This window comes from Archocentrus centrarchus, chromosome 3 (genome assembly GCF_007364275.1).
Source record: "Archocentrus centrarchus isolate MPI-CPG fArcCen1 chromosome 3, fArcCen1, whole genome shotgun sequence".
NCBI lineage: Eukaryota > Metazoa > Chordata > Actinopteri > Cichliformes > Cichlidae > Archocentrus > Archocentrus centrarchus.
In genome coordinates, this window is record NC_044348.1 from 18485437 (window position 1) to 18509054 (window position 23618).

The window sequence follows — 23618 nt, forward strand, 5'->3', positions numbered from 1 at the left end:
GGCCAATCATGTAACTGGCTGCACCAAATCACCTGACAAAGCTACGTGACGCCCTCTGAGTATTATTGGCTCTGGGAAACCCATTTCTTAACATGATTGGCCGAATGAGGTGTCAGTCAAAATGGGCGGGTCTAGCCTGCCATATAAATGCACTTCATTCGGCTGGCGGACCAGACGCAGCCAGTTAATAGGCTATGAAATGGGTTGTTCAGAGCCAATAATAACCAGAGGGTGTTATGTAGTTTTTGTCAGGTGATTTTTTTGCTGCCAGTTAAGGGGTTAAACAGATGAGTTCGGAGCACTGCGCATTCGGGTGTTCAACTTTTAGGAAATCCATGAATGCAGGCAGCATTAAGTAGCTTGTGCTTCCAAAGCCCAGGAGCAGCAGAAAACCATTAGCAGTCAGCTGATTCCTTTCACTGCGAGAATGTGACAGAAACGACACTAAAAAAGCCTGCCAGAAAGTAGTTCGTGGTTAAAAGGCTACCACTTTAATAGCAGCAACATGTGCAGCTCTTAAATGTAGAAAAAAACGAACTGCATGTTGCGAAGCGTCTCCCCTGATTTAAAAAGAGAAGTCTCACTCAACACCACGATGAAGGCTTGTCTTTATATTGCTGATTTAAGTCATGCGGAGCTTGACGTTGCTCCTGTCTTGCTTTAGGATTTAATATGAAGTCGGATGAAGTTAATAGGAGCAATATCTTTGGCATAACCAAAGACAATCATTTTAATGCTGTCTGTTTAGTATAAAGATGTGTTGCTTTCAGGTTGTCACAGTCCATCAGCCCCCTTCATTTGTGTTCAAAGTGTTCTGTTGAAACCATTCTGTCACCTCTGCCTTTTTTTAATGATCTGCGATGACACCTTGTATGTTTTAGCAGCTGTGGAGGGAGGAGGTAGAATGTATCCCATCGCCATTAACTTAAGGGCTGAATCAGACCTGAGCGCGTCCGTGTGTGCTTACGCTTGTTAAAGTAGAAATGAAACACTTTGTGATGGAGGAGCGGTCAGTGGAACAGCCTCAGTCGACTCTGTTGACCTCCTCCTGCCTCTTCCTGAGGTTTCTGACCTGTGGCTGCACACAGTACCTTACAGATTTGTGTGACATATGGTTAATGTACAAGAATGAATATCTTACATGGGACATAACTCTAAAATAAGGCCTATTTTTGTACTATATGAAAGGTGCAGTGTAATTTTCTTGTAATTTAAGGATTTTTTTTTTTTTTGCTCTTGTTTTTCTCCTTTTTATTTAATTGATGTCAATTATAGATTCTACTAAAAATAAAGATCTATGCAAATTTGAATGTGTTTTTTTTAATTTTTTTTCCCTCCAGTTAAATGGTTTTTAAATGAGTACAATTTGATGCTGTTGTTGGTTAATGTATGAGAAGGGCACAGAGAGAGAAGAGCTAACAGTACAAGTAGGACATAAAATAGTTTCCAGTAAGGCTTCTTCACATTTTGAAGTACTATTTTAAATACAAGCACTGAAGTATGATCATTATGCAGTTAAATGTTGAAAAAAATTAATTCTAAAATATAAAGGCATCCCCTACAGAAACTTATATACTGCTATTTTTAAACTTTCTGGCTTTATTAGATTGTTAATTGAAAGTAGAGTGTAAGCCTTTTTCTACTGAGCTTGTAACTTCCATACATCTATAGAAGATCTCTCTCTAGATAGGACAGATGGATATAAAATTATGTTTATATATGATCTACATATATACATACAAAATTTTGGTGATCGCTCCTTCGAGATTATCTGTGAACGGGATTTGGAAGCGTCTGTATCACCGGAAGATGACCGAGCTGCAGGAAGTTACCATCACAGAAGCTGTTCTCTGAACAATAATCAGCGTGATTGATAACGGAGCCGATCATCAGCATTGTAAGTTAAGTGCCGAACTGGAAAATAATTATATTGTGGAAAGTTTAGTTTAACTAAACTTATGTTAAATTGGGATAGCAAGCATGCTAAACGTACACAAACCATCAGAAGATGGGTGCACGCCACCTTCGCTGGCATCTTCCTGATGCTGCAACTGCGTTCCGGTGCACTCCTCAAGCTGCCCTCCGTGGGGGCTGGCAGTGGTCTCGGGGGCAGCTAAAGGGATGGACACAGTCAGCAACAATATTCAGGTAGGTTGTGGTGTTCACAGCTCAGTTGGTAGTAAGCCTGCCAATAGAATATCCACCCCACATCATCACATCACCAGCAGCAAATCTAATCAAAGTTTGTCTCATACATGGTCATAAAAGGTACAACTAGCAGTGAAATGCTTTGGCGACTGCCCTTACACAATAGCACGAAGATGAAAGATATAAATGGGATAGATTACAAATATAATCAAATTATACACACAATAAAATAAGATAAAATAAAAGAATTAACAAAATATATATATACTAAGACAGGGTATGTTGTGGTAGGGGGTGTAGGTCGGTGTGGTCTTGTGCTTCAAGGTTCAAAGTGTTGTGTATTCAGAGATGCTCTTCTGCATACCTTTTGTTGTAATGAGTGGTTATTTAAGTTACTGTTGCCATCCTCTCAGCTCAAAGCAGCCTGGCCATTCCCCTCTGAACTCTGGCATCAACAAGGCAATTTTGCTCTGAGAACTGCCGCTCACTGGATATTTTCTCTTTTTCAGACCATTCTCTGTAAACCTCAGAGATGGTTGTGTTGGAAAATTGCAGTAGATCAGCAGTTTTTGAACTACTAAGACCAGCCCGTCTAGCACCAAGAACCATGTCACATTCAAAGTCACCTAAATCACATTTTTGTCTATATTTTGATGCATCTTTGCCAAATCATTCATGTGGTGACCCCTCATGAATACGGGAGTGGCTAAAAGTAGTGTTTTTTTTGTTTTTTTTTGTCCGCATTCTGGTCCACACTCCATACCAGTTGGTGGCAGTAATGTACCATGGGGTATATGTGAGCTCCTCACTGTGGGGCCCATAGACATATGTCTATGGTGGGGCCTGTCTGGGTCTAGTGGGCATCAGTAGAGTATAGTTCTGGTATGCCCACAATGGGCTCTGCTTAGTGTGGGCAGACCCACACTGTGTCCCCTCGTCTTCCCTGCAGCCTGTATAATGAGTGTTTCTGATGAAGTATGGCCAGTGTAATTACCTCAGTGAATTTACTGCATGCTGGTTGCAACAAACACGAAGCAAGTCATAAATGAAAGTAATGAAGTGAGACTGGCTTCATACTGTATGGAAATAAAACGTACTTGCAGTTTGTAACTGGCAACCTCTCTGTTTAAATTCTGCTGTCTAAAACTTTCTTCTTAAAAAAGAAATAATGGTTTCAATGTGCCAGCTATCTATAAACCTTTCTCAGTGTTTGTGGCAGCGTATTACTTCATCAGTAACCCTGTACTTTCCTGCATCATACGGTTAGCTGCTTGTGGGGAAGTATGAAGCCACAGTCATCTGCTCACCCAGCAAGTAACACAACAAGCCAAAACTCTACAGGTACTTTGAAAGCCCAACATGGGCACAGTACAGAGTCAGAAAGTATTTACTGTGCGACACTAGGTTGATGTGGACAGTAAGAATACTAAAGTTTGGTGGGTGCAAAACGCTAATTCACGCCTATGTTTCACTGAGACTTGAGTGTTTTTACATTTTTGGTTGTCAGACTTGTCTCATGCTCAGATGCGTGTCACATCAGGGCTTAAGGAGCCCGTGACGATTTAAAATAAAATAGGTATGCCTCTTCATACCTGTCTGTGAATCAAAACAATCCTGAGCTTTCTGCCCTCAGAACAAAGGGCTCTTTGTCCCACAACTTTCTGTTAGCTGCTTATTTTTGTGAGGCCTTGTACCTGATATCGTTATCGTGTCTGTGGGTTGGTCTCACCCTGAGCGAATCTGTTAAGCCTGCAGATTATTAGAAAGCATCGGATCTCTCTTACTCTGATGGTTGTTGTCCCTCTGGCGCAGGACCATCCAGGCTGTGTGTTTATCTTTCTTTCTGCCTGCTTTATCCTGTCTTTACACTTTCACTCTGCTGAACCATCGGACATTGTGGGGCCTCTCTCTTTCCCCAGGATATTAGTGCCTCATTCCACATGCTTAAATTCATTCTCAGCCTCTTTGTTTCTTTCTCCCTCATGTGTGCATGCTGCTGTTGTATCTTTCTCTCTGTGTTTACCTTTTGCTGTAAATTGTGCCTTTCTGCATCACCTTTTTCCAGGTCTAAGTTGTGGAGTGTGGCTCAGATTCTTGAAATCCTCGAGCATCTCATTCTTCATATAGTGTATGTTCTGTGATGTTGTCCTTACAGTTTATTTATGTTGCTCTAAATTTCACATGTTCAAAATGTGGCCTGATTGACAGAACCTCCCACATTGCTTCCCCAGTAAGAGAAAGCATCATGCTGACGTATCCCAAGGTGAAGCTCTGTGTTGCTTTTTAACTCTTTACAAAGTGTTTCATTACTGACCTAATTTCACTACTGTGCAGTAGTCTTGACCAGCCCCCTTGGAATCTGGAAAAGAGGAGCAGTAATTTATTGAAACATAAGTAGTTTTTAGGAACAGTTCTCCAGGCTTCTTGAAAGATGTTCAAAGCTCTCCTTTGGATGTTGGCTGCCTTTTGTTCTGTTCCCTGTCAGGATGATCCCACACTGCTTCAGTAATGCTGAGGTCTGGGCTCTGGGGAGGCCAGTAAATGACTGATAGTGTTCCACTGTGTGTTTTTCTGTCCAGGTATGCTTTTATTGCTTTGGCAACGTGTTTGGGAACATTGTCATGCTGAAAAATGAAGCTGTTGCCAATCAGATGTTTTCCAGGTGGTATTGCATGATGGATCAAAATCTGATGGTACTCTTCTGTGTTCACAGTTCCATCAGTCAAACACCGCTGGCTGAAATGGAGCTCCAAACCATGACAGAACCTCCACCGTGTTTTACAGACACTCACTGTTGTACCTCTCTCCCCACCTCCTCCGTACACAGTGATGAGGATTTAAACCAAAAATTTAGGTGAATCAGCTGAAGGGCCAGATGCATCGCTCAGGCCCCGTGTAAACTCTTTGCTCGATTTTCTTCTTATTTCTTAATGATGTGACTTTCACATTCTGTTCATCTGTAGTATTTTCTTTTTTTTTTAATACCTACAACTTCTTCTTTTGTCCTCCGTTTGTCCAATTTCCTCAAAAGTTTTAAAGGACACCCTGAACACCATGCTGAGGTATGCTGATAGCTTTTTTGGGTGCCAATTTTTTGTAGATGCAACTAAAGAAACACTTTAATGATTCAAAGGTCAGTATAAAGTGGCTTAACAAACAACAACAAAATGGTCACATACAAGGATTGGACTTGGACTGAAAATAAGTGTAAAAGCAGCCAGTGTTCAAATAAAAACTCAGAAAGCCTGGAGAACTATTGCTCGAGAGGACTTTAAAAAAATTACAAGAAAATCTGGCTCCCTAGAAGTTAAATATAAAGAAATGAGGGGTGGCTCTAGATTTTTGCACAGCACTGTAAATATTGATAAAATATTTAGGTGTATTTTATTTATCTTAGTAACAATTTTGTTCTAACCTGCATCTTTCTACTTACTTTTCCAGTATGTGGACCTTTACTTCGCTTAAGTGAAGGGGAAAAAAAAGAGTTGCCCTCTCTGGCTCCAAACACAAGATATGAAATATCATATCTGTCTGTCCTGGAATAGAGGCTCATCTTCTGTTGTCCTTCCAATTTTATCTATGTTTATGTGTGTTTGAAAACTGAAAAAATTGGATATTTCAGAATGAAATTTGCATTAAGGCAGTGCTATATAAATAAACCTGACTAGTTTAATCTATATTTTATAGGATAATTATGTTTTCCAAATCTGTTATTAGACTAATAACTAATAATTCAAGCAATAAAACAAAACAGAGACATAAAAAACAAACATTTCACTTCTGAACTCAAGTATATATGGACAGAAATATCTGTAAACCATACTGAGCAACATTCAGTGCTGCTGCTCTGTTGCACTGAGCCACAGATAAGCAGTGGTCCCAATCTAACATGCAGATAAGACGTGTGAACATGGTCGTCGTTCTCAGGCTGCATTCGGCCTCTGCATGTCTGTGTTTGTATCTGCATTTAATTTTAATTTTTTAAAACACATTCATAGCAATTAAGTGTTTCAGTGAAAAACCATTCAGAAATAATTTAAGCTTTAGATTCTTTGCACCACTGAAATTGAAAGCAAATGACAGTAACCACATTCAAAAACACAGGAGGAAGTGCTGCTTCACACAAACCTCCTTTGCTCACAGGGAAGTGAAACTCCTCGATGGCCACATAGAAATAAATACTCTTGGTCATTAGCAGCTGTTACGGCTTGCTGTTCGGCTCCTGCCTCTCTTGTAAGAATGCAAATGCGCTGTAGGATTTACTGCTGACAATTTATTGGCAAAAGGAGAGTGTAATTATCCAGAGATGGGCTTTGGAGAGGACCTGAGGTGTCCACAGGCACATGCGGCAGTTTTGCGATTACTGGACTCAGAGCTTCACCTGATGGAAGTCATGAAGAAGTGGATGAGCCAGCGAGCCAAGAGTGAACGGGAGTTTTCAGTGCAGCTGCACCACATGACTGTCATGGCTGAGAAACTGGACCGACCTCAGGCCAGCTCAGGGCTGGACTACATCAGTCTGCTCAACAAGGTGAGGTCTTGCATGTCACACTGAATCTGAATCATTAGATTTAGCTCAGAAGAAAGCCACTGCACAATGCATTCACTCATTCAGTGCAGGTTTAGCTTTTGAAAAAAACAGGGTTTAGCAAGTAAAGCATTCAAATAAAGCACGCAAAAGTATTTGTTTTAATTATTTATCATCAATAGGTCAATGAGAAACAGTTCAGATACACTGAACTTAAGATATGGCAAAATAATATTAAAATAAAACACAAAAAATACTTTGTGAATCTAAAACTGTGTAGATTTATCCCTCAAATGACTGCACATGACAGATATTCTAAAAGTGACTCCAAGGATGGCTGAAAACAGTTTTCAAATAAGTACAAAAATGACCCAAAGTGTTCTGACATGAATCTATAAAAGTGCAGCTTGCTCATTTTCTGTAAGATACCAGCTCAGATTTTTCAACAAAATGTGTTCTCAAAGCAAACCAAGGAAGCACAATGGTAACACAAACACTTCAAATATCAGCACACCTGTAAGGACTGTAAAAATATTTAAGGCTATACAACCGGTGAAAGGCCTCATGCTGCTAGTACATCAGCTAATGCAAGTGTGCAGTGCTTTGCAAACTAGCTTCATTTCTGCACCAAAAATAAAGTGTTTTTAAATAACTTGGAGGCTTTATTCACCAATAAACTCTAATTTTTTTAATTAATTTTTTCCATATGTTTTTGATGTGTTGTTTACTGATTTCCATTTATCGGTTTCCTCTTATGTACGCATGATGACACCCCCCCCCCCCCCGATCTCTGCCTCTGTCTATCAGTCATGGGGAGTGCTGGTCTCACAGACAGAGTCTCTCAGCCAGCTGATGAAAAAGCGCTCTGAGGATCTGCTAGACGGTCCAATCAGCAAACTGACGCTGCTCATCAGAGACAAACAGCAGCTCCGCAAAACCTATGCAGAGCAATGGAATCTGCTGAGGCAGGAGCTCAACAAGGTGTGTGGTTAACGCGCACACGTGCACAGCCAGATGTTTCCTTCACATCAAAAGACATCACTCACACTGACCTATATTCAGTTCTTGAAGACTTAATTTAGCCCGAACAATAACTTGTTGGGACTTCTAGGTTCCCACAGCTTAATATAATCAACTCCACACACATAAACCACAAGCTCAAATACCCAACTATATAATTATTGTACAAACATCCAAACAGCAGGTAAACTACCTTTGTACTGGCAGGCTGTGTGTGCGTGTATGGAGGGGGTTACAGTTTTACACACTTTAATGCCTACGAGTTGATCAACTGGTCAAGAATAAAAGTGGAACTAAATGAATGTTAGTTCAGTATCTGTAATAACTGATCTCGCTGCAAATACTGTAAGTGATACTTTGTTCTGTGGCTCTTTGGTCTCTAAAATTATGTAACACTTTGTGTTTGCACTTTTTTGAATACTTTGTTTAGTACAGTTCATATCTCAGTTGTTACAAATTGGTTTCACAACCACTCCCAGCGTTTTGAAATGGCATGTCGAACAGCAAAGGCTTCCAGAAGTCGCTGAGATAATTACTACCTGTTTCTCTTTGTGACTGTGTTCATATCAAAATTGAAAGCAAACATATTAAATGACTCTTGCAAGAACAAAAAAGCAATTACAGCGCCAGAATATTACATTTACAGAAGTTGCTAGTTGGAAATGTTTATCTTGTTTTCTCATATGTCACCCTGAATTGCAGATGAGCACTGCAATGGCAGCTTATAAATAGACAGCAGTCAAATGATATGAGATTCAATAGACTGGAAAGAATCTCTGTAAATGCATTTTTGTGCTATCTCAAACTGGGTGGCTGCCTCACACTGGTTTTTATTACCCAATTACATCAGGCAAATGATGTGTTCATTTTTAGTGATCCAAAGTGCAGTTTGAATGTCTGTCTGGCAGTTTGTTTAGTTTAATTTTCCTACTTTGCTGTGCAGAAGAAGCCCAGGCAGCTTTTGAACTGTTTCCATCACTGTGTTTTAACACGAGCGATTTAATGTCATGATTGAAACAATGTGATAGATTGTATCAGGGATGTTCTTTCTTTTTTTTATTTTCTTTTTTTTTTGTCACCAGCTACACAACAAAGGTCAGCTCATTTCCTTATGTTTTTTGTCATGTTTCATGTTACTTTGCAGTGAAAACAACAGCCGTCCACTTCCTGTGCTCAGTAGTAACAGCTTTGAACTCTTCTAGAAGCTCGACTTGACACCCATCGTCTTTGCACTGTGTATTTATGAGTAACAGCCCAGTGAAAGTAGGCGAAAACTTAATTTCAAGTTCAGTTAAATGAAGGCAGTTCAGTTCTTTAATAGCAAACCGATTTAACTGGTTTGCCTCTGACAGAGAGTTAAATGTAGATTACAGTATCTATAACATCTGCAAAGCTGAAGTGTGGCCATGTCTCTCTCTGAGTGCTGACTGTCCTGTGGGTTAGAGTAGCGTGACACGCTCTAATCAAATGGGTCAAAATAAAACACCATACATGAATCACAACTGATACAGAACTCCACTGACGGAGAACTAAAACAAGGAAGCCAATTACTGACATTTTAAAGTCCTTAAATTGGCTGCCTGTAAGGCCGTCTGTTTATTTTAAATTCTTCTTCCTCCCTGTAGTCCCCTCATCTTGGTTCAGGCCGTACTGTTTGAAAGTGGATGTGGGATTTGTCGGCTTCATATCTGTTGCGTCAGATTTGATAGACTACATTTAGGAAATTGTAGAATAGATTTTGTAACATCAGTGTCACTGGCTCGATTTTTTTTTTTTCTTCTTGCTGTTAATTACTCTTGTATATAAAAATTGTCAATACTTTATGGTATTTCTCAGCAAAAAGATTCTTCATTTTGACCTTTCAGTTTGCTGCTCATACTCACTAAAAATTTGAGGATTTCTTTTTTTTTTCTTCAGGTCAAACAATAGTCTGGAGCTTTAGGGGTGAACTGTACATTTTTATGTGCTTTGTTTTTCAACGCAAATATGAAACCTAAATTATTCACCCGGCTTTTCATTAGAGTGATTTGTAGTCATTACTCATTTTGTTTAATCATTTATTACTGTGTTCATAATTTAAAATGTTCCAATTCTTTTTATGGATTGCTTCAGGTAACACAAACAGAGCTGGAGAGGCTAAAGAGCAGCTACAGGCAGGCAGTGAAAGATGTAGCTCAGGCAAAGAGGAAGTACCAGGAGACCAGCAAAGGTGGGGATTTCTGGTATCACTTATGTTTCTGAATAGAATCGGTTTCATGTTGATGTCACAGTCTGGTTTTTTTTTCTTTTTTTTTTTCCTTTTTCCTGTGTTTAGCCTAATATTTGTATTTCCATCATGACGTATGTTCCTTGGTCATTTTTTCTGTACTGTACTCTTTTCTGTGTGTGCAGAAAAAGACAGAGATAAGGCCAAAGAGCGCTACATAAAGTCTTCCCTGAAACTCTACGAGCTCCATAATGATTATGTCCTCTCTGTGCGAGCTGCTCAAGTTTACCATCAGCACCATTACAGTCAGATCCAGCCGGCCCTGCTCAGCGCCCTGCAGACTCTGCAGCAGGAGATGGTGCTGATACTGTAAGCTCACACTCACTGCGTGGATGTTTGAAAGAAAAACAGGCACATTAAGAATGACAAGAAAGATTTCTGTACAGTGCTTATATTTACTGGTGCATGCTTCTTAATTGTCTTGATGCTTTATTTCCGCTCGTTCTCACTCAGAGAAAAGCTGCACCCAAATACACACCAAATCAGAGCAGGACACGAATGTTTGCCATTTAATCTCAAATCTTGATAACGCTCCATTGCTGGCATTTCTGAGCATATCCTACAAGCTGCAACAACCAAACAAATATACTAATTACCATATGTGTAACTACAGTGCTGCGCAAAAGTTTTGAGCTACCTTTCATTTCTTTATATTTTCCTTCCAAGGAGCCAGACTGTCTTGTAATAATTGTAACGCGGTCTTGAGCAGTAGTTCTCCAGGCTTTCTGAAGTAGTTTTTTTTTTTCTTTCTTTCAAGCATAAAAAAGGAACCAGTGCTGTGTCTACATATAACAATGTTAAATTGTGTCTTTAGGCAACAATGTGATTCCCAAAGAGCAGTTAGCAGGAAACCTGGCATATCTCGGTGTGGTATCCAGTGTGTCAGGCCATAAAGCTCTCTGCAGCACATCAACAGCATCTGATTTCAGATGAATAGAAGTAGGAAAAAATCCAGCAAAGACCTGACGCAGGACCTGAGGGATGCATCTGGCCCTTCAGTTTATCGTTTACTGTTCGCCGAAACCTCATCAGCTGCATTTCAGCTGGTGGTTTTGGGGATCTTATCAAAACTGATGGACTTATGAACACAGAAAAGTACAATCTGGAAAGCATTTGATTGGCAATGGCTTCATTTTCAGCATGACATTGATCCCAAACACACTGCCAATGCACTAAAAGCAAAACGGGATAGAAAAACATACAATAGCACACTAGCAGTCATGGATTGGCCTCCCCAGAGCCTGGATCTCAATATTATTGAAGCAGTGTGGGATCATCTTGACAAATAATGGATCAAAAGGCAGCCAACATGAAAAGAAGAGCTTTGTCCTTCAAGAAGCCTGAAGAACTGTTCCTGAAGTCTGCTTAAAGAAATTAGAAGAAAGCTGCCTCAAAGTATTCAGGCTGTTGAAGACCAAAGGTGGTCACACCACGTATTGACTTTGAAGCTAGTTAGAATTGTACAAACTCAATTTTTTTTTCTTTTATACTTTATTTCCATGCATATTTACATGTTTCAATAAATTGCTGCGCCTGTTTCCTATTTTCCCAGCAAAATGTAAAGAAATGAGGAGCGGTGTGAGACTTTAGCACAGTCCTGTATGTGTTATCATTATCAACAAAAGCCAACTTTGCGCAAAACAATTTACAAAGACTTGAAAGCCCTGAGAACTGCAGTAACATTTGGTAATTGTTTAGTGCAAGTTTCAAAGCAAAAAGTACAGTACGGGGTATGAAAGTCAAATCATAAAAGTCAAAGAGAGAAGTAAGCAGTCAAAACGGTGAAATGGATCATCTTACTTTGGGAGCTCTGGGCAATAAATGTTTGGCAGAACTGACAGGTCCTCTCTAAAGGCAGAGTTTGAAAAAAACAGGCGCTACTTGCAATTTCATTACATTCTAAACAGGAAAAAATCATATAAATTTGACAGAGAAAGCTGCGAGCTGGGATACTTAACTGCAGACAAATCTCTCAAAGGACATTTTCACAGCATTAATGGGAGGCAACTTGTATTTAGCCAATATGTTTAAAAAAAAAAAAAAAGAAGGTATAATGTGATGTATATGTGGTTTGCATCATGTGTCATTCTATTTTCATCTGCCCTTCCAGAAAGGAGATCTTGCAGGAATATTTCGACATCTGCACTCTCCTCCATCATGAAGTGGTGCGGATCCACAGGGAGATGTCATCTGCTCTAACATCCATCGATCCTCACAGAGAGTACGAGAGCTTCATCCATCAGAACAGGTAGGCGCAGGCAAACCTTTTCCCTCAGCAACATGGCAGTGATTAGAAGCTGACCCTGCAGAGAAATTATACTATGGACTGTGTGTTTGAAGGTCTGTGGGGGAGATACCTGCTTGTGCTGATTTTGACTGCAGCCTTCTGGAGGACTCTGAGCAGCTAAATCCTAAAGAGATTGAACTGAATGACCTCACCCTTGAGACAATCCAGCACAAGTGAGAACAAGAGTGCAATCTCATTCAGATTATTTTGTTAATATCTAAGCTATTTCCTCCACACTACTAACTTATGTTCCTTTAACCTCCCTTTAACCTTCCCTCAAACTGTTTGATATTAATTGCTTCCTCTCCACGGCCGTTATTTCTCTGTCTTCTTCTCATAGGCTGACTGCGATAGAGGAGGAGCTGCTGGACCTGGCTCGGACTCTGGGCTCTCAGCAGACTTCGGTTGAACAGCTGGAGCTGGAGTTGGGGGAAGAGCAGGATGGTGTCAAAAAGGGCCAGAGGTGAGTGGACCACAGACATCTGTGATGCTGTGCTGTCGGAGATTACAGAGTGGGGTTCAAAACAAAAACACACAGCCTGCAGTATCTGTGAAGACAAATTACTAACGTTTGCCTCAGCGGGCAGGCCTTCCCACCGGGGGAGTTCAGTGTGCTGTTGACTGTGCAACGGCTAATAACCAGTGTGGTCTCAGCGGGCAGTAAGTGCCTTATGAATTATAATACAGCAATATGTTGAGAGTTATGGAGCTCAAACCTCTCATTTGTCTTGGTTGATGAGGGTGCCTAAAGGTGTTAGAGCTTTACAGTCCTGAGGGAGTGATCGAGTCATTAACGGGCTCTTGAAGGACAAGTGGAAACAATGTGTTTATATGCACCAAAGTTTGTGGTTATCAAAGGCAGCTGGGAGCACATATGGTGCAGGTGGTGAGGTGAGGTTACGTTGCCCTTTGCTTTTCATTTTGAAGAAACATTTTGTAAATCAACAGCGAAAGCTGAATTAAGATGACCAAGCGTGACCTCTGCTTGCCTGAGGAGATGTCAGACTACGTTCTTCAGTGGGTCAAATGCTGCAATATTCTGAGACATTTGCAAATGTTTTCTTTAGTGAAACTTTCTTTAGATTCACTGACTGCTTAGTAAAAATTCCAACAGTCCAAAACCTAAATATATGGGTTCATTTGCCCATGAATTAAGCCCAACCCTAGACCATAAACCTTTTAGAGTGGAGATCTTTGTAAAGTTTTATTCTCTGGGACTAGGCCTAATCCATATGCAACATTTTATTATTATTATTATCCAAATTGGATTCGTTTGGGCTCATGGAAACTTGTTTTTGACGAGCGTCAATGAACAAATTAATGAACAATTAAAGGATACAACAGTCATAGATTTTTATGTTGCCAATAAAACCTGTGTTATGATATAATGGAATGTCACCACAAAAATAAATAAAAAATACACACAACTACACTATACTGCCAAAAGTATTCACTCAGTCATCCAAATCATTGAATTCAGGTGCTCCAATCACTTCCGTGGCCACAGGTGTATAAAACAAGCACCTATGCATGCAGACTGCTGCTATAAACATTTGTGAAAGAATGGGTCACTCTCAGGAGCTCTGAGCTCATATTAAACCCTATGGACTAAGAATGGGCTGTCACTCAAGTTCACATGCGTGTGAAGGCAGATGAGTGACTACTTTTGGCAGTATACTGTGTGTGTTTTCACTGCCACCCAAGCATGATTAGATTCCCTGTTGCACCTGCGCTCACATAAACATCCTCTGCCATACATGCATACATAATCAATGTCCCAAACACAAATAGCCGATTAACAGTTTTTTATCAGTTACTCAGCTGTCAGTGCCTCAGAGGAGACCTGATGTAAATTCTGATTATGGTGTTTGCAGTGTGCGCTGCACTTATAGGTACTTGACAGGCTACATCGAGTACACAGGGAGGTTGATTACAACCAGTTCTGGAAAAGTTGGGATGGGTGTAAAATGTAAATAAAAACAGAATGCAATTATTTGCAAATCTTGTAAACCCATATTTTATTCACATCAGAACACAGAAAACATATCAAATGTTTGAACTGAGAAATTTTACTATTTCATGAAAAAATATGAGTTAATTTTGAATTTGATGGCAACATGTCTCAAAAAAGTTTGAGACCTGTTGGATGGGGGGAGTCATCTGGATACATTTCTGTGTTCAAAGGACAAGGCTAAAAATCAATACTGGTTCCCTGTGATCTTTGGGTAGCACTGCATTAAGAACAGGCCTGATTCCTTCATGGAAATCACTGCATTGGCTCAGGAACACTTCCAGAAATCACTGTCTGTGAACACAGGTCACTGTGCCATCCTCAAATGCAGGTTAAAGCTCTGTCATGCAAACAAGAAGCCATATGTGAACATGATCCAGAAACGCTGCCGTCTTCTCTGCACTGAAGTGGAAACCTGTTGTGTGGTCAGATGAATTGAAATTTGAAATTCTTTTTTGGAAGACATGGATGCTGTGTTCTCTGAGCTAAAGAGGAGAGTTATTATCAGCAGTTCAAAAAACTTGAGTTTTGAACTGCTTTGAGTTCAAAAGCCTGCATCTCTGATGGTATGGGAGGTGCTTTACAGGAACTAGCAGCTTGCACATCTGGAAAGAGACCATAAATGCTGAAAGGCATTTACAGGTTTAGAGCAACATATGCTCCGGTCCAGATGACGCATTTTTTCAGGGAAGGCCTTGCATGTTTCAGCAAGACAATATTAAACCACATACTGCATCTATTACAACAACATGACTTTGTAGTAGAAGAGTCCAGGTGATGAACTACAGTCCAGACCTTTCACACACTGAAAACATTTGATGCATCATGAAACAATAAATATAGCAGAAAAAATATACATAAATATATAACAGACTGTTGGTAAAAGAGGAGAGGATGCTACACAGTGATAAACATGGACCAGTCCCAACTATTGTGAGATGTGTTGTCTGCACATTTAGGCATTTTATTTATCCCTGTGTGCTTTTGTTTATTTCTGTCACTTTTGTTGGGCTGCTGCACTCTGTTTTGTCCAGGGTCTACCAGTTCAGCAAGAGACATGCGATGGAAGAGTGCCGGCAGCAGGTCGCTCTGACTCAGGGCCAGAGAGCCAAGCTGGAGGTTCAGAGGATTCTTCTGAAAGAGAAACTGGAGCACCTGGGGTCCAGAGAACCTCCTTCTGCTCTGAATCTGGACACAGATACTGTTTCACTTTCATCCAGCACGAGCAATGTATGTTGTCTCTGCCAGCGGCTTTCGCTACTTTGTCTTTGATTAGCTCCTAATTACTAGTCCTGTCAGTCAGCCAGCTGTACAAAATAAGCTGTGTGTTGCATGTAAAGTATGAAAACAATGTGCTGAATTATAAAGCATAAAGGCAGACGGTCTTTCTGTAATTCATCTCAGTGCACCGAATGATTAAATTTATGTTTAATGTTTAGATACTGTTGTTTCAGAGGTGGGGAAAGCCACTGATTTGAAAGTTATGGCTGTTTAATGCTAAGCAAGTTCCAAGCTAAGCCCAGATCATTAACTTTAATATCTTGGGTTTAAAACTAGCGAGTAAGGAGTTGGAAACAGCAGCATCACACTTTTCAGGCAGTGTTTTTAATCACAGTGCTAGTTGTCCTTAAGCCATATACTGTTCTTAACAGTAGTAAGGTTGGCGGTAGCTCTTCCTGAAATGTGTCTGTGCGCTTCAGGTATCAGTTTGGATTTATTTTTGTGTGTTTTTTTCCTTATATCAGAAAGAGGAAATCACCTTTGCCTCCGGCTCGTGTATGACATTACTAGAATAGAAGCCGAGTCTTCTTATAGTTTGTTGTATTTTTGATTTGAAACAGGCTCACATCTTCTCCTTTAGTTCCTTTTTCTTAGACTTTACTAGAGTAGCTATGAATGGTTTACAGCTTAAAATAACCCTTGAAGCCTGAGCTTTAGACTTAAAGGGATTACTTGTACATACAATAAGGTCATTATGTAAAACTTTGGCCATGCTTAATACGAGCACCCACCACTGTAGCACTACATTATTGACAGAAAATAAGGACTAACATAAAAGGTACAGTTTATCTCACTTTAGGTCAGTCATTATGAGCTTGCGCCATGTACTCAGTGCTTCTTTAGATTCTCTCAGATCAATCATCATAAAGAATTTAATAAACAACCTGGTATTGTGTAGCAGTTAGCAATAAGTTCACAACCTTAGTGAGAGAAGAAAAGTTTAATGGCAGCAGTACATCTTGTTAAGTTTTTACTGACATACACGATGAGCTCTGGGTCTTTTTCTCCAGGACCACACTCCAACCAGAGTTCTCATGGATGGACTCTTAACCAATCTGACCAGCCTGTTTAAACCCAAATTTGAGGTGAGTGATTAAATTGCAATTAACAATTACACAGTGAACATCGACCTATTTTGCCATCATAACAAACTACAGTATATGGTGCATGATAGTTTATTTTTGAGGATGCTTGTTCCAGTTGAAGTACACTTCCCCTCATCACTCTTGGACATCTCTACTTAAACACAGTACCTTTTATTTTTTTTAAGCTCACAACAAACAATTTATCATGTTATGGAGAAAGTGGCAGAGTTTCAGAGTACATCCTCTGAATGGTTGAGCTTGCTTAGGCACACAATCTGTCTTCAGGGTCTCGTGCTCCTGACCGTGCTTAGGGACGGTCGAGTTTCTACTTTCAAAATTCTTCTTGACCTAAAACCAAGCTTACTTCTCAGGCAGCCATTGTACATTTAATCGTTTAATCATTCCTGACAGACAGTAGCACTCAGGGAACCCATGACCCAGCTGCACAGTTACTCTTAACAGAATAAAAAAAGTTTTTCAGTTATTATATTAGTATTAAATCAGCCAGAAACATAGATATATAATTGTTTGCATGGTCCAAAAGATTATATCAAGCAAGTAATATTTTAATGCCCAAAATGTGCTGTACTGTGAATCTAAACTATTTGCTATTTTTGTATGAACTACTTCTACCTCTCTAACTTCCAGCCCTCTGGTACCCTGGAGGCATGAAAGCGGTGTGGTTATACTTTAAAGTTTTACAGACTCTTCTTTGATGTATCTCCATTTAATCTCTGCAGATTCACCCCAAAAATCCATCCCTTCCCATTCTCATTGTTTCATTATTCATGTTGGCTTTTAAAGACCATGCTTTTCTCTTTTCCTGCCTCCAGGTGCCTCAGGTCCTCAGTCTGGTGCAAGTAGTGGATCGTCCTCTGGGGCAGCAGGACTGGTACCACGGCGCCATTCCCAGACTGGAGGTGCAGCAGCTCCTGAAGAATGACGGAGACTTCTTGGTGAGGAAGAGTCAAGAGAAACAGGGTTATGTGCTTTCTGTGCAATGGGAAGGATCCTGTAAACATTTCCTCATTCAGAGCACAGAAGTAAGTAAATCTTCTATTTATGCATTTCACATTCTTGCATCACTCACTTCCTTATTAATGCTTTTTCCCATGTTTTTGAGTATGCTAAAAAAGAAAGAAAAAAATAGAGTAATGCTTCCTCTGACTGTTGTAATATTTTCATTTGTGGTCTTCGTGTAATTTTTTGTAACTCAAACAGAAACTAGACGTGAGTGAACTGTTAGCTTGTTTTTTTGTAAACAAGCTTTTCATAAGATGATGAGTTCCTTTTGTAATGCTAAAGTTTTTCTCCTTTTCCGTGTGTGCCAGTAGAATCTGTACCGCCTGGATGGAGAGGGCTTCCCCAGTATCCCTCATCTGATCCATCATCTGCTGAACTCCCAGCAACATGTTACCAAGAGGTGTGAAGTTGTGCTGAAGAAACCTATACTAAAGGTACCTTGACACACGCAGACACACACCGCACACACAGGAGCGGCTTTAGAAGACATTACGATGACTAACATCCACTTCCTGCACACTTCCTTTAACCTTAACTACTTGCTACATTCAGCTTTACTCTAACTTTGAAACCTAAGTGATCATGTGTGTAAACGTATGCATGCATGCACTCACTATAAAGGACACTCGTCCATATTTTTTGTGTAAACTCTGTATGTTACACTTCTATAGCTCTAAGACTGTTTAGCTCAGGGCTCCGACACAATTTAAAAAAAAATTTCTTCACATATGTACTCATACGCTTTAATTGCATTTCCCTGAAACTCTTTACTCTCCTGTTTTTCTCATTTTTAACCCCATTAGGACAAGTGGGTCCTGGAACACGATGATATTATCTTGGGACCTCTCATTGGACGGGTGTGTAAACTTGACTTTTACTGACAGGAATGTGTAAGTGAAGTAAACAACAGCAAAACTGGAATCTAAATTTTACTTATGACTAACGTTTGCTTAGCAAAGTAATTTAAGTGTACAAGTGTACCACCCATGATGATGGTGGTGGTGGTGATGGTCATTTGTACACACAGAGAGAGGGCTGTAGATGTTTTCCTATGTTGATTACATTCAAATCGATTTAAGGGGACATCTCTACATCAAGCAGTTTATTTTAAATGTCCACATGAATACACGAACATCTTATTAAGATAGTTTTACATGTGAACCGGGAAGTTCAGCTTGTAAATGTTGTAAAAATGTACAAGTATCTGTATAAAAAATGGGGGGTAATTCTTTAACAGTTGGTACAGCTCAGCTTTGTAAATTAAAGCTGAAATTGTGCACTTAAATTAAGCTGCGCACTGAACTGATTGTTTTGGTTCAGCATTGGAGACTATTGAAAACTTTCAGGAACTAACTGTATCTGTTAGATTTAACTTCCTTGGCAATTTCACCTACGTGTGGTAATTGGTTTGAAGCAATGACCAGTTAAAGCCACTAATAGTGCACATATAGCTTAGCTCATCAAGGAGATTAATAGCCAGATATGAAAGTACCATATTTTAAATGGTTTGAAGTTAGGTTAGATATGCTCTTTGCTGAGTCAGAAGAGAGAATTAAAAAGTACTGATCATGTTGGTGATGACGCTGCACAGGGTAACTTTGGAGAGGTGTACAGCGGCCGTTTGCGCTCTGATAGCACTCCCGTAGCTGTGAAATCTTGTAAAGAGAACCTGGCCCCAGAGCACAAGAGTAAGTTCCTGATGGAAGCCAGGTCAGTATACTTACACACACACACACACACACACACACACACACACACACACACACACACACACACACATTTCCATTACTTCAAAGTGACCTGTTTTAATTTCTTGAAGACTTAATATATAGGAACATGTTTTTTGCCCACAAAAGAGAGGCAGGTCTGCAAAATTTGACAATGCAAACAGATTTAGAGTCATGTGTAAAAGAAAGTTTTCACATGACTCTATGCAGTCATGTGAAAACTAAGCACACCCTTACTGCTGCCATAGGAATTAAGAGGCTAGGTAGCAGCCGGGTACTGCTAATCAAACGGAGTTGATTAACCAATCATCTCTAACTGATCGTTTCCCAGCAGCACAGCTTAAGTTGCAAAGTTGCATCTGAACAGAGCATGTTTGCTTGACAGATGAGACCAAAGTGTGAATGTTTAACCACAATGCACAGCGACAGATCTGGCAGAAAACAATCACATCATATCAGCACCCACACCTCATACCAGCTATCAAGTACGGTGGTGGAGGGGTGAGGATTGGGGTTTGTTTTGCCACCACAGTACCTGGGCATAGCAGACGCTGAGTTAACCATGAACTTCTAAAGTATACCAAAGTATTCTTGAGTCAAACTTGAGGCCATTTGTCCAAAACTGGCAAAAACTGAGCCATGATCCAAAGCACAGCAGCAAATTTACAACAGTGGCTGAAAAAGAAAATAATTAAGGTGCTGCAATGGCCCAGTTAAAGTCCAGACCTCAACCACAATGAAATGCTGTGGTGAGACCTTAAGAGAGCTTTGCACAAACAAATGCTGGCAAACCTCAACGAACCGAAGCAATGTTGTAAAGAAGAATGGGCCAAAAGTCCTCCATAACAATGTGACTGACTGATAAAGTCATGCAGAAAATTATTTGTAGAAACTATGTTGATGCAAAACATTACTACATAGTTCTTTACAGGACTGCAGAGTCCGGTGCAAACTTTTTTCAGAGCTGTGCTCTTTATTAACCTGCGGGGAGTTTGTGTCTCACCACAGCTTAATAAAGAACAGTACAAACGCATATAAACTCACAAACTCAACTCAAAACGCTGCTGCTTACAAATGTCACTCGTCCAGGTGAGCTACATCTGATAATCCGCCATCTGTGTCAAACCGCTTCACTGCTAAAAATAAGCATTTTTTTCATTTAGATGAATTTTAGTTTTTAAATGCTCCTTTTGTTGATAATGTTACACATTCATCTGCCCATAAGTTGACAGACAGAAAATCAAAGGCAAAATAAAGGCTGAGCTAAATAATTGTTAGTTTATTGTCAAGTGAAATTACCACGTAATGTATATAGAGAAGTGCCTTAATATTAGGCTCGCCCAACCAACTCTTAACCCTCAAACAGCCATTTCTGATGTCTGAGAGATACTTGGGACCCCTAAAATATCTTCAGTATCCAAGAAAACCCCCTCAAACTGGGCCTTAGACATAGTGCATGACACACATACACCTGCCTTGTGTTGTCTAGGATCCTGAAGCAGTACGATCACGCGAACATCGTGAAGCTTATTGGAGTGTGCACGCAGAAACAGCCCATCTACATCATCATGGAGCTCATTCAAGGTAAATGTGATCCTGTTAGACAGCATCTTTATGTCTTTCAACTAGTCAACTCAATGGCTTCAAAGATTTATTGTACCATTTTCACCACCCACTTTGTTCCTCCATCATCACTGTCTCTCTCTCTATATGTGTGTGTGTGTGTGTGTGTGTGTGTGTGTGTGTGTGTGTGTGTGTGTGTGTGTGTGTGTGTGTGTGTGTCTTTACACTTTTCAAGGTGGTGATTTTCTCTCCTTCTTGCGCACTGAGGGTCACAGTCTGACGCCGAAGATGTTGGTCAAAATGACTGAAAATGTAGCATCTGGTATGGAGTACCTGGAGAGCAAAAAGTGTATTCACAGGTTGGTCAATTGATCACGTTGCTCCTATTTAATCAGCCACATGTAACTCTGTGCGACTTCAGCAACAAGGATTCTGTAACATAACTATTAATTTCCTTATGAAACCCACACAAACACTAAATATTTACCAGCAATCACTCTGTCACAGTTACAGTCAATGAGTCTTTCCTCATTTTTAACATGCTGGAATACATAATGTCAGCTTGATGATCACTAAATATTAAACATTCATTTTGCATACCGTGCAGTGAAGTTGCCACAAAAACAAAAGTGGTGCATGGTGCTTCTACATGCAGATGGATCTCCAAAGCTTTTACTGTACACCATGCAAAGCATCACTTTACCTTCCCCAGGTTTCACTTCACCTAACTGTTACTTTCCTGCAGCACTTCCCCAAATGTTAAGGTAGCATTAAAATTGATCTAAAAACAGATCTAAGGACCTGATGCAAGAATAGCAAATTGGGTGTGATGAGACTGTTACGAACATTTTTAATGAGTCAAGAGAAAAATCCTCTCACAACCCTGACTGTAGCTACACAAGTGCATCCTCAAAAGACTGCAGAACTGTGTGTAGGAGTTGCTTACAAAGATCAAACAAGCTTGTGAGTAGCCTGCAAACAAAGCTTGCGTTAAAAGGAAAATAACCTGAGATGTAAAAATATGTTCTATAAGCTAAATATATAAACGGAAAGAATTGCATGCAAAATTGTTGTAGTCTCTTAGGTGGTCTGCAAATTGAATGTGGCTTCAGTGGTTGGCTGTAGGAGCACCAGAGGAGAGGAGGAGGTTGTGACATCCGGCTTGTTACAGGAGCACTCAGACGGTTTGCCCAGTGGGGACAGATCAGAGCAGGCTGCTGGTAGCTGCTCAGCCTGTAACACTGCATGTCAAATAGCATATATGCACACGCGCACACACACACACATCAGATAGGAGATATGATAGGAACGCCTCTTCTTTCACTCCTAACAGTGCCGTCTGCTCTCTGTTTTGTCAAACAGGGCACAATGCACAATGTTGTATGTTTCATTTGTTTCCACTTTACATCTGTACACATCCCACTTACATTTCGTGTCTTGTGCTTTTGAAGGGACCTTGCAGCTAGAAACTGTCTGGTTGCAGAAGGCAACGTGGTGAAGATAAGTGACTTTGGGATGTCCCGTCAGCAAGATGATGGTGTCTACTCTGCGGAAGGAGGCCTCAGACAGATTCCTGTCAAATGGACCGCTCCTGAAGCCCTGAACTATGGTGCATCATTAGTGCCTCTGAAATAACACCACAATCAGAAACATTTCTCCTTTTTTCTCTCTCAACAGTCAGTCAAATACTGTCAAAGACCTGCGTCTATGCCTTTGCTTATACTGCCCCCTGCTGTTCCTTTCAGGTCGTTATACCACAGAGAGTGATGTCTGGAGCTTTGGTGTTTTACTGTGGGAGACTTTCTCCATGGGAATGACACCCTACACCAGTATGACCAATCAACAGACACGAGAAGAGGTGGAGAAAGGTGAAGACCCAGATCAGACATTCAGAGATAACCTGCCACAGTATTTGTGTTCAGGTGTTATTCAGGAAAATTCCTGCTCTGGCATTGTAATTGATTCTGGCACTTATCCAGATTGGAAAACATGTGATCAAACCAGCTCTCTCTCTCTGTTTGCCTCTCTGTCATGTGCTTCAGGATACCGTATGCCTGCTCCACATGGCTGCCCTGTGGAAATCTCCAGGATTATGAACAGCTGCTGGCAGTATGATCCCAGAAACAGACCATCTTTTAAGAAACTCCGGGCCGAGCTCCATGCCATATACAGCAAAATTACATAATATAGAAAACCTGTGAGCTGGAAATGTTTCATTTTTTGATTAGTTTGTATTTGTTCCTTTTGAAAATGGCTTGAAATCTAATGTGAATACTGAAAGAGACAAACTGAAAATAAAAACTCTGAATCTTAATAGTATGTGTGGCATTTCTTTTTTAACTTACTACTTTGTGAAAATGAGACATGTAGCAAGGTTGCACACACTTGGTTTTCAAACCTACAAGACCCTAGAGGTTCGTAGCATTCACAAAACCCCCACTTAACACTTGGGTGCTACTCTTTTAGTTGGAATGATTTGGGTTTCTAGCATAGATTTAATCCCTTCAGATCTGTACTGTGTGAAATTCTGAATTGAAAAATATCCCAGAGGCTAAAATGTAAAGTTAAAATGAATAACAAGGATTGTTCTCAGCCTTGGAGAGTAATGAACTACAGGTAGTAGGTACAGTAAACACACGTTCTTGTAGTTTGCTGGTAGTTCAGCTACAACACACCTAC

At 40.2% G+C, this 23618-nt stretch overlaps 1 protein-coding gene across 2 annotated transcripts; it reads left to right on the forward strand.

Moving 5' to 3' along the window:
• The first annotated feature begins 1827 nt into the window (after positions 1-1827).
• On the forward strand, positions 1828-23216 carry fes (FES proto-oncogene, tyrosine kinase). Of its 2 annotated transcripts, XM_030726427.1 has the most exons (19): positions 1828-2148; positions 6470-6679; positions 7484-7657; positions 9809-9905; positions 10088-10271; positions 12073-12210; positions 12303-12422; positions 12590-12712; positions 15295-15490; positions 16552-16626; positions 17460-17669; positions 17961-18083; positions 18453-18506; positions 19241-19359; positions 20866-20960; positions 21175-21298; positions 22391-22548; positions 22685-22807; positions 22982-23216. In XM_030726427.1, the coding sequence occupies exons 1-19, from the start codon at positions 2122-2124 to the stop codon at positions 23122-23124; spliced, it is 2493 nt and encodes an 830-aa protein (XP_030582287.1). In that variant the 5' UTR covers positions 1828-2121; the 3' UTR covers positions 23125-23216. The 2 variants fall into 2 exon arrangements, with proteins under 2 accessions (XP_030582287.1, XP_030582288.1); XM_030726428.1 differs by lacking the exon at positions 1828-2148 and having other exon boundaries at positions 6034-6679.
• The last annotated feature ends 402 nt before the right edge of the window (positions 23217-23618 follow it).

Excerpts from the sequence above, each read along its gene's own strand:
- fes (XM_030726427.1), top strand. The coding sequence starts at position 2,122 with ATGGACACAGTCAGCAACAATATTCAG. Across the intron at positions 6,680-7,483 it reads ACATCAGTCTGCTCAACAAG|TCATGGGGAGTGCTGGTCTC; the intron begins GTGAGGTCTTGC and ends TCTGTCTATCAG. Across the intron at positions 21,299-22,390 it reads AGCAAAAAGTGTATTCACAG|GGACCTTGCAGCTAGAAACT; the intron begins GTTGGTCAATTG and ends GTGCTTTTGAAG.